The sequence below is a fragment of the Harmonia axyridis genome, chromosome 3, assembly GCF_914767665.1.
Source record: "Harmonia axyridis chromosome 3, icHarAxyr1.1, whole genome shotgun sequence".
NCBI classification, from domain to species: Eukaryota; Metazoa; Arthropoda; class Insecta; order Coleoptera; family Coccinellidae; genus Harmonia; species Harmonia axyridis.
The window spans coordinates 62,146,840-62,158,586 of NC_059503.1; the positions used below are offsets into that span (position 1 = coordinate 62,146,840).

The window sequence follows — 11,747 nt, forward strand, 5'->3', positions numbered from 1 at the left end:
CAAAAAAGCGAGGTCGAGAATATCTGAAGTAACTCGAAATTAATTCAATTCATCTACGTTCGGAAATCTGAGTCAATGCAACTTTAGGGCAGAATGGTTATTATTATCTATCTTATCCGTGTTCATCGTTGTGTGACAGGTATTGGTTTTAATTGTTCGTCGAGATTTCAACGCTTTTTTTATTACGCCATTTTATGTGGTGTGATGAATCGGGAGTAAATTTCTAGGATTTGATGGATGTTTCAATATTGCAGGACCTAATTGTTGCTATTGAAGATTTCACTAGAACATGTAGTTTCTTGGCTTTCACTGATTGGTTCGATGAGATTAGGAATTTGCTATTACGTTGCAATGTTAAGGGTAACTTTGATGTGAAGTATTTATGGTCCAATTATCAAACTTCTACCTATGTTTCAGTTTATTGTCATCTATTGAAATCATTTAGAATCGTTTGAGAATCGTTCGAATATTTGAAGCACAGCTCCCATGTTGAAATGTGGAAAACTATCATCTTCCAGAGCTTCACATGGAAACTATGGGAGTCATTTCCTCATTGAATTTGGTGACAAATTCAAATCAATCTATACAATCCAACGAAAATGTTGTAAAGTTTTTACTAGTCAGTTATGAAGCTTCGCCTAATTATAACTCGCTCCCTGTAAGAGTACATACAATGCCCAGCTAACAGTTCTAGGATATCTCTGAGATGGCCGAAAGAAGATTCTTCAACTGTTGCACTACGAAAAACCAAATTGTGTCCTTAAGTTCTGACAGAAACAGAAATCCCAAATTTCTATGAAAAAACCAAAAGGTCGCAAAGCGATAGCTTCGGGCGTTCTGGAGTTATGGCCAAAAGAAGATATTCTTCAACTGATGCACTGAAAAACTAAATTCTGTCATCTTTCGGCCATAACTCCAGATCGCTTGAAGCTATCGCTTTGCGACCTTTTGGTTTTTCATACAAATTTGATGGGATTTCTATTTCTGTCAGAACTTAAAGACACAATTTGGTTTTTCGCAGTGCACCAGTTGAAGAATATCTTCTTTCGGCCATAACTTCAGAACGCCTGAAACTATCGCTTTGCGACCTTCAGGTTATTTCATGCAAATTTGATGGAACTTCTGTTTCTGTTAAGAAAATCCTATCATTACATTTGAAATTTTGGAGTGAAATGAACAAAACAATGAACTTCTGACTTTGCGCCCCCTATCGAAAGCAGCAAAATCAAATTTATCATAAGTATATTTTGTCCTCAATTAAAAGGATATTATCTTTCAGACGAGATCTAATTTGCTCAAAAATGTTGAGCCAAACTGAAGTTACAGGCATTTCAATCAGTCAGATTTCTTCCTTTCACCTACCCTTATTTGATGTCGTAAAATTGAAAGTGACAATTCAAAAAGATATAGAATTTTCCAAGGATTACAGTGATGATATTTTTTCTTCAACTTCATATGAAACATTTTCGAGTAAAATTCATTTTTCTACTCGACGGTAGCTATTACGCCCCCAAGCGGTAGAGGTATGAACTTCAAAATAATTTCCAGTATGTTTTCTTGTACACTTTAGTGTTAAAAATTTTTACCGCAAGTCTCTACGATGAGTGGATCCTGAGATATAGCCGCTTACCTCGCTTATTTGCCCACCCTGTACATATAAGTGTTCTTATTGACAAATTGAATTTTTATTAAGTAACCCAGCTGTGTAACATTCAAGTGGAATGAATCTGCATTTCAGTTTTCTGTAATCCAAAGAAAATTCCGCAATATTTTCCATGAAAATATGAACATATCCTTATTAAGGGCCTTTTGAGGTAATGAATGGACGTTTTTCGATTCCACGAAAATATGATTTTTTTTATTGAATGGCACCACCTACGAAACACGAAGAAAAAACTTAACTGGCAATGCCGTGGTCGAGTAGTCAGAATTATAAGTGGATAAAACAGTATTTTTAGACATCTTAGATGTGGTAATGACTCGTCGCTTGAGCTCAGGCGAAAGTCCTAATGTACAGATAATATGGAAGTATAATACTACCAATCTCATTTCAACAAGGGAATGATCAAAACTGAACAATATTTCAATGAACGTAATCATTATGAACTCCCAAATGTAATTATTGCGAATATGGGCGATGTCAAATGCTTTTAAAAAAAATATTCAGTGGCTCTACAGTCTACATCTTCACTTTCTATTCGACATGAGAATAAATAGGTATCGAATACATGTTAATAATTCAAAGTATGATGGCACATAAGATGTAAATTGTAAATGTTCACAAGTCTCGATCTAGCAGAAGTCAAAATACTAAAAGATTAGTATAGAATTAAAATATTCTAATTGTGAATTAGAAAGGCTAAGTATTGACACAAAGCGAACTTTCAGAATATTGAGACAAGAAACAGACAAGTTCATATCCTTTCCCCAATTTATATTGTTTGGGAAAATAATCAGAAATGCATATTGGATATGTAGCAACGAAGTTCAAAACTGATAACGTATCTAGATGATACTGATGAAGTTGAATCTTGAAAATTTATATGAAAAAAATTAAATTCATAACAGTACGTAAGGAAAATAATCATCTCTTATTAACAGTTTCAAACTTAGAATTACGATTTGACAAGAAATTATTTTCAAGATGGCATCACAAATAATGCCTGATTGGCATTAGAGGCTAAAAAGAGAATAAGTTTAGCAAAAAAAATATAGAATGTATAACTACTGGGAAGAACCATGAATATAAATACAAAACTTTCTGTTTTCACTCACACATGTGTATCATAACAGTAGGTAAAAACCGAAGTGAACTGGTGCTATTGAATGCGAGCTGAAAAAGTTATATTCAGAATGCATACTTCTCATTTCAATTAATAACTGAATTCATATGAATATTATTATAATGTGCGTTTGTTGGTTACATTTTCACGCCTAAGCGACTCATCCGATAGCTATGAAGTTTTGCATAGGAATAGATGGTTATTGTGGAAATAATTTTCAACTTATACATGTTTCATGGGAGCAAAGAGCAGAACTGCATGTTTTTTTATTATCGTTATAATTAGAAAAAAATTTCATTTGAATATAAATGCAGATGTGTATAAGAGATAGAATTGTAACATTAATGTTTCACGAAGCTTACCCATGCTACCATCAAACTTTTCCCCAAATAATTCAACCAAATATCATGACCAACTCATTAAGTCAATACAATTTGGCTCAACTCTTGAATAGATAACAAGAGGAAACGTCGCGGGTAAAAGCTAGTCAAAACATCAATTCCCCTCGACTCTCAAGAACTGGGCATTCCCTAATATTCGTTTTTTACAGTACTATAAACTTTTATTATACACGAATAAGGAAGAAGATATTATATAATATGACATAATTTTTACTGTTGGATGGTCGAACAGAAAACAATAATTATTTTTGAGGAACTGAGTTACATGGCTATCCATTTATTTCTGTTTTATTTGGTTCTCATCTTGAAATAACAACAGAGGAACAGGAAACTGGGTAGATGTGATTAAAAGTGAATTTGTTCTATACTATCTTCTCTAGGTTTATTTAATTTCTTTCAAAAATATCCATGCTGATATCTATCAATCGTAAATTAAAGGAAAATATTAAAAATTTGAATGACTGGTCATTAGAACCATTTGTATCTACCCATTCATTTTAAACATTGGACAACACCAACAATTCAACTGAAGTTTTAATCTCACAACTACACATATTCAATTCCAAAAGTCTTTTATCAAATCAGCTCCCTTCTCTCCAACTAGATACGATACTGCCATTGTGTGTCCGCTTATCGAAACTGGAACCACGCTAGCATCCACCACTCTCAAGTTGTTGACACCATAAACGTTCAACTTGTTGTCTACCACAGCCCCCTTTTCATTTGCCGGCCCCATCTTTGAGGTACCGGTAACGTGCCTCAAACTTCTACCCTGATGCCTGATGGCGCACTTCCAAAAATCGTCCGTGTCAAACTCGTAGAGGTTGTCGCACTCTGGCGCGCATTCTGCATCGAGGTAAGCTCCTAGTTTCTTGAAGGCCGTGGTTTTGGCGAATTTCTGCGCTAGTCTCAAACCTGCTAAGACGGTGTTGATGTCGTGGTCGTCTTCGTCTGATAATAAATTCAAATCGATGATTGGGGGCTGGAGTGGATCTTTGCAGTCGATCTGTACTTTTCCTGTGGACTTGGGATGCAGGTGGACGACGGCGATGGATAATGCCTGACGCCAATTTTCTTTTTCTTTCGTTTTATGCTCGTATGGTACGAAAAGGAGCTCCACGTCTGGGTAGTTTCCTTTATCCTTTGATTCTTCTGTTTTGACGTAGGCTATTAGGTCTGTGAACAGTTTAGCCATCGGCCCTTTGCCTTCTTTCAGGTACTCAACGAGGTTTTCTCTTTCGTTTTGTTCCATAACAGACGTTTTGTTGAAGATTACACGGAGACCCGAAAAACCCAGGTGGTCTTTAAGATTATGCCCTACTTTCAAATCGGATAACACTTCAATCCCAAGTTTGTTCAGATCTTCAGATGGTCCTATTCCTGATAGCAGTAGTATCTGAGGAGTATGCAGAGCTCCTGGAATGAAGATCATGCAAGTTAGAAGAGAATTAAAATGATGAATGATGGAAATGAATATAAAATAAATAAATAAATAATACACTGCGCAAAAAAAACTAACGCACATTCTAAAAATCTCAATTTTAATGAAAGTTAACTCTACATATATAACTTATTTTTTATGTTCTCTCGGGAAGGTTTTGAATGAAACAAGACACATTGAATGGAAGAAAAATTCAGGTTTTCACCGAATCTTATGTGGAAGAAGAGAAATAAACAATTTTCAAAATCTGGAATGCTGATAAGTGATTTAATACTTGGTATTTCCACCCCTTGCGTTAATTACAGTTCGGCAACGACGGTTCATACTCAAAATGAGTGATCTTAAAATGTTCTGATCTAATCCTTCCCAGATTTCTCTGAGTTGGATCTAAGTCATTAAGAGTAGCTGGATGATTTTCTGAACTTCTCAGCCTTCTATTGAGGTTGTCCCAAACCTGCTCAATCGGATTAAGATCTGGACTTTTTGCTGGCCATTCCATTCGAGAGACTTCAACCTCTTCAAGGTACTCCTGAACGATGCGCGCACGATGGGGTCTGGCATTATCGTCCATAAAAATGAAATTTTCACCAATGTATGGGGCAAATGGCACTACATGTTCTTCAAGAATGTTCCTTATATACCTATCAGCATTCATAGCTCCATTATCAACGACCACTAGGTCTGTGCGAGCAGTCAAAGATATTCCACCCCATACCATAATCGATCCTCCCCCGAAACCAGTAGTTTCAGGAAATTGCACTGTGCATATCTTTCATGTGGACATCTGAATACAAGGGAACGTCGATCACAATGGTAGAGGCAGAATCTAGACTCATCTGTGAAGATAACTCTTTCCCAATCGGCCTCTTCCCAATGGATATGCTCTCTCGCAAAATCCAAACGCGCCCTTCGATTGGCTGGGGTAAGAGCTTGGCCTCTTGCCGCGACACGAGGCCTTAAATCATATTCTCTGAGGCGATTTCTTATTGTCTGAGTGCTAATTTGCACCCCATGAGTTTGCTCAAGCTGATTTCGAAGGAGGCGAGCGGTTGCAAACCGTTGTCTCAACGAAGAAACTCTCAAGTAACGTTCTTGAATGGCAGTTGTCACCCGTGGTCTATCCTGTCCTGGTCTTCGGACATTCATACCTGTCTCCCTGAATCGCTGCAACATTCTGGACACACTTGTACGGGAAACTCCAAACCTTTCTGCAATTCTAGTGTATGTCCACCCTTCTTCTCGCAAAACTACCGCTTGGGCACATTCCTCTTGGGTCAAATTGCGTGTTTCGCGTTGCATAGCGATCGAGTGTAGAAAATCAAACGAAAGAAAAACTATTGATCACTAGAATTGATCGAGAACAACTGATTTCAGAATGGAGCCAATTCATTCAAAATCTGATAATCTCATCTTTTTTTTATTCCTGCTGAGAAAAAACATCTGTATTGAAGAAAAACGTTGAAAGTGGATAACATATGCATGCATAATTCTGATAAAAATAATTATCATTGAGAACACCTTCAGTTGTAGAATAAATTTGAGATTTCCATAATGTGCGTTAATATTTTTTGCGCAGTGTATTTACTGAGAAACTTTACAATCTCTCTTTTTGACTACTGTTGAAGAATGATATGATGAAAACAAATGTATTTCAACTGAGCCTAATCAATCCTTTACTGCAAAAAAGAAAAGAAACATGTCTGAACCCGGTACCAATAAAAAAAAATTCGAAATGTTTTGGATTTGGTGAATTGACATGACATATTTCACATAGTTCAAAATTAGAAATTAATAAGTTTTCTTACCAGCTGAAAGAATTATATCTTTGGTTGCTTTAGCTACATGCAAATCCCCTTCTTGTAGATACAATACTCCGTAGGCCTCTTTGGTATGGGAACTAATTAATACTTTCAGAACTTTGCTATTTTGCTCGATAACAAGATTTTCTCTATGCTTAGCTTCTTCTAGGTATCCTCTTGCAGCACTCCATCTCTTACCGTTTTTGGTAGTTCCTTGAGCAAAACCAATCCCCAGTTGATCCTTCCCATTGTAGTCAACGAACGGAAAGTGCATTTCTTTAGCAGCTGATAGAATAGAACCTGTAAGTGATTGCTTATGTTGGGAATTCTCCAAATGGATGTTACCACCCATGCCATGATATTTTCTGTCGAAATGTTTTAGGCATATATCTTCCATTTTTTTGAAGTACGGAAGCAGCTCTTCATAGCACCATCCCTTATTGCCTTGATCTGCCCATTTATCGAAATCTCTTGTATTGCCTCTTGTGTATAACATTCCATTGATGACTGTTGATCCTCCCAGAGCTTTGCCACTTTCTATGACGCATTTGTGATCTTTGTTTCCTTAAAAAAAATAAAACTTATAATTCTCCCCAAAAAATGCCATGAGAACATACCTTGGCACCAGGTCGTTTGAGGAGTCGTCTTATATCCATAGTTGAATTTCGACTGGAGTAGGTGATGAACATTACCAGGTATAATTGTGATGTCATCTTCTTCATCGCCAGCTTCTAGAAGAAGTATCTTCCACTCGGGCACTTCGGACAGACGGTTTGCCAAAACGGAGCCTGATGTGCCACCACCTACTATGATGAAGTCGAACTCCTTTCCATCTGGAAATTGGAGAACCATATAATAAAAATTCATTACTGCTCATATTTGACACTATGAGTGGAAGCTACCATTCACATGGTGTAACGTGTAACTATAGGGTGTTTTTTTTTCGAGGTATATAACTTTAAGTTGGCATTACTGTTCAAGATGGCGACCGACTCAACAGCTGTCAAGTGATTTATTCTCAGTTTGGTTTAGCAATTCATCATGAATAGACCCACGCCTGAACAACGCTTGCAAATAGTGCAATGTTATTTCGAAAATAATGGTTCTGTGCAAAATACGTATCGCGCACTACGTCCATTAGCGATGAAGCGCACTTCTGGTTGAATGGCTACGTCAACAAACAAAACTGCCGCATTTGGAGTGAAGCTAATCCTCAAGTGTATGTCGAAACACCGTTACATCTAGAAAAACTGACTGTTTGGTGCGCTTTATGGGCTAGTGGAATCATTGGTCCGTACTTCTTCAAAAACGATGATGGCCAGAACGTTACAATCAATGGTGATCGGTATAGGGTCATGATTACTAACTGTTTCATTCCTGAATTGAACAAACATGATGTCCAGGAGCTGTGGTTCTAACAAGACGGCGCGACATGTCACACAGCTCGTGCCACGATCGATTTATTGAAGGACACGTTTGGTGACCGCCTAATTTCACGTTTTGGACCTGTGAATTGGCCTCCAAGATCTTGTGATTTAACACTGCTAGACTACTTTCTGTGGGGCTATGTAAAGTCATTGGCCTATGCGGATAAGCCACAAACCCTTGACCATTTGGAAGACAACATTCGCCGTGTTATTGCCGATAAACGGCCACAAATGTTGGAATAAGTCATCGAAAATTGGACGTCCAGATTGGACTACATCCGAGCCAGCCGTGGCGGTCATATGCCATAAATCATATTTAAAATGTAATGCCATAAGATTATCTTGCGGATAAATAAAATTCATGTCAATCGAATAATCCATTGTTGTTTTATTGCAATTTAAAGTTCTATAGCTCTAAAAAAACACCCTTTAGGTCCTTGCCAGCGATACCATGCTTTTGGGAATATTCAAAGTTATTAGGGGAGAGAACTTTACCCTAGTAAAGCTAGATGAACCACTTTGGAATTCAAGATTTTTTTGGGGCCATAATTTCAGGCCTATTTTAATACCCTTTCAAAAAATTTTCCTCTCAAATTGTCGGAAAAATCGCAATACGAACGTTGATGGGGAATTTTATGGGAATTTCATCAATCGGAAATTAGATACTCGAAGATTCAGCTCTATGCCTTTTATAGGCAAAAAAATCAAGTTCTTCTGATCCCAGAATATCTTTTCAAGAATTGACCTTTTGTTTGGAATTTTTCAGGGACGAAAAAATATACAGTAAGAAGTATACAACAAGCACGGAATTTTAGTCTCAAGTTCATGGCTAGGAGAAGCATCATTAATTTTAAAATTCTTTGAAAATATTTCATCTGAAATAGAATATTCTTTGAGTTTTTGGGCATGATTTTTTTTTATTCTTTTGTTTCCTTCAAAAAATTGATCCAAAAAATGTGATATATGATATTGATTTGAAACTATCATATGATTCTATATTTTATGGCATGTCACTCTGAATATTTATTGAGTCAGGTTTATAGAGGAATTTTTAGATGTTGGTATCTTATGGTTAAGTACGTAGGAATTTTGTTTACAATACATATCCAAAGTTTGAGAAACAATAATCCAAAAATCCACTATGCGTTAATACACGGTTTAGAGATTCTTGTTGGATTTCTTTGAAAAATCACGGATTTGAACAATCGCGCAAAAGCTCCTCTAATTTATTGGAGTTCTCCAACTTACAAGTAAATTATCTGAGAAAAATTTAATTGGAATTCTGTTCATTCGAACCATTTCAGTGCTTTAGTAATTGTAATGATATACCAAGATTGTACTCACCTGCATTAATATCAGTTTCGTTGAACTTAGATCTATCGTATTCTGCATATTCTTCGTGACGGGCATATTTTCCAGAAGAATATTTCAGTTGTTCTATTCCCTTTTCATACTCTCCGATGTATCTCTTCACTTCTTCAAAGGGAGATTTATCATGGTTGAACGATGATGTTAAATCAAATAGAAGGATGACTAGGGAGCTACTCAAAGTGAAGAACATGTCTGCAGACGCCGTTTGAAGATCGGAACCGGTCAAGACCAACTAGATAAAAGACGAAAACGCAATCCGTACCTTGAAGAGCTTCATTAACTTATTGGAAATACCTGATTCTGGTTTTTCTTAGAAGAAGATGTGATCAAATGTTGTAAAAGTTCAGGTTTGAGTTTTTCGTGTGAATATTCGTTTACATATTTTTCTTAAGACTCGACTTATTGTGAATGTTGGTTTTCAACTGTGATTCATCATTGTTGTTTAAGTGTGAAAGTTTTTGACTGAAGACCGGAAAAATTACTCGGAAACGGAAAATACGTTCTTAATTATATCGATCCTCTCTATTTCACTGGACGGTTAATATTATGTTGTTTAAAGATCTAGAAATTACGTGGATATAATTTTATCCGAATAACTATAATTTTCAAATTTTGAGCGAGAATGGTCTAACAATTTGAAAATTATTCAATCAATTATACATTTATTATATTCCGAGCAAGTATTGCATCAATTTAAAACGACAAATCAATTTTTTTGTAAATTTTCAGATTCCTATGAAATTTTTTGTATATACCGGGTGGTTCAAAAGTCTGGAAACGGTGGATTTATTTCGCACACAGGTGAAAAATCGGAATTCTGCTACTGATTCACGGCTTGGCTACATTTTGAAGCTACTTGGCTTGAGTTTGACTTGATTTCAAGTCAAGTAGTAGTTTTTCAATCTCAAGTCAAGTATTTATTTATCGAGTACCTACTTGAATCATATCAAGCAACTTGATTATCAGCAGTTTTATTGTGTATAATGTATAATGACTTATATCGTATTCAAGCACGAAATTGATTTTTGTTTCCCCAAGAAAATTATTTGAAAATTTGATGAATGACACTGTTTGAAAGTATCACTCAATAATATATTTTCATGATATGTCAGCTCTTGGCTCCAAGTCAGTGATTTTCTCATTTTCTCCTCGTTTGAATCAGATAGAAAATTCTTCTAATGTCGGTTACTTAAATGGTTGCTATCATTTATCAATTACTTAACCTTTCAGATGCAATCATTAATATCAAGAATTATTCATATTAACTTCTAGTTTTTCGTGATTGAAAACAAAATTAGTTCCTAGGATTTCATCCAAGTGTCTATGACTCAGTTTATACGTGGACATTAATTTTGACCTATTACAAGCATGTTGGAGTAATTATATTGAGGAAAATAAATGAATAATGATTATAAATTATCACGATTTTTAGCAATATTTATGATTCATATGTAATAATATATATTTCTTTGTTTCAGGTAGAGGAATTTTCAAATATCAATGAATCTATAAGGTAAATTCATTTATTTGCAGTTATCTAACTGAATAGGTTATGTTTACCTAATCAACCTATTTTGTGGAAAGTTCTCAACTTACTGATATAACCTTGAAGAACTCAACAAAAAATAGCCACTATATTCTAAATAAGAGTTCTATCAAAATTCTTGGACGATTTTTGTTGAATACTTGGAGTTAACCTAGTTATTTAGCGTTCGTCATTTTGTCAGAATATATTTCGATCGAAATGAAAATGCGTGTTCAGATATTGAAAAAACAGTTTTAATTCAGAGGCAATATCAAGCTGATGGTCATATGAGAACCATAAAAAAATTAATAAGAATCCTACTGGGAAAGTAAAATCCGATATCCAATATGGATAAAAAGCAAAACCAATGTAAAAATGAATTACAAAGTGATCTTGAAGTAATTATGGATTCAATATTTTTGATAATACATTGTTAAAAGTCACTTCAAACCACTTTAAGTTATCCAAGTTCTTAAAAACTTCACTTTTACTTTTAAAATTTGTGCAGTAAAACTGTCTGCGCGAAAATTTGAAGTACACGTCTCAGTTCAGTTTTTAGTGGTGTTCCTGAATATTAAAACAGATTTTCAAAATTCCGATGTACAGGGTGTTGTTTCGAGGATTCAAACGATTCATAATTTTTTGTTAACCCGGACCTGGATTTTCAAGGCGGTTACTGCATGATACGTTTAGGCTCTCAATTAGGAACATATTTGCCAAATATGAAGAAAATATACCGGGTGGTTCGTTTGATATGGCCTCAGAAAGAAACGGGCAAAATTCATAAAACACCCTGTATCTCGGCTACGAAGACAGTAAGACCCAATAAATGGGGTATCTCCAGAACCGCCTTGGTGCCACCTATGCACCTGTGAAGTAGTTCCGTTTCCCAATGAAACACCCTGTATACACGAACATACATGTATCATAGTAACTTGTAATTGACTTATCACATACATCAACGTTATGTATGAATGGAATAATCTTTCTCAAGATGGCG

The 11,747-nt window shown here is 35.6% G+C and overlaps 2 protein-coding genes across 2 annotated transcripts in view; one reads left to right on the forward strand and one right to left on the reverse strand.

Moving 5' to 3' along the window:
- Window positions 1-11,747, forward strand: part of LOC123674766 (flotillin-2) — a 374,288-nt gene that overhangs the window by 54,309 nt on the left and 308,232 nt on the right. The window lies entirely within an intron of this gene.
- On the reverse strand, window positions 3,701-9,490 carry LOC123674763 (glucose dehydrogenase [FAD, quinone]-like). Its single transcript, XM_045609831.1, has 4 exons — window positions 9,196-9,490; window positions 7,042-7,257; window positions 6,431-6,988; window positions 3,701-4,600 (listed from the first exon to the last, which is right to left on the reverse strand). The coding sequence occupies exons 1-4, from the start codon at window positions 9,410-9,412 to the stop codon at window positions 3,741-3,743; spliced, it is 1,851 nt and encodes a 616-aa protein (XP_045465787.1). The 5' UTR covers window positions 9,413-9,490; the 3' UTR covers window positions 3,701-3,740.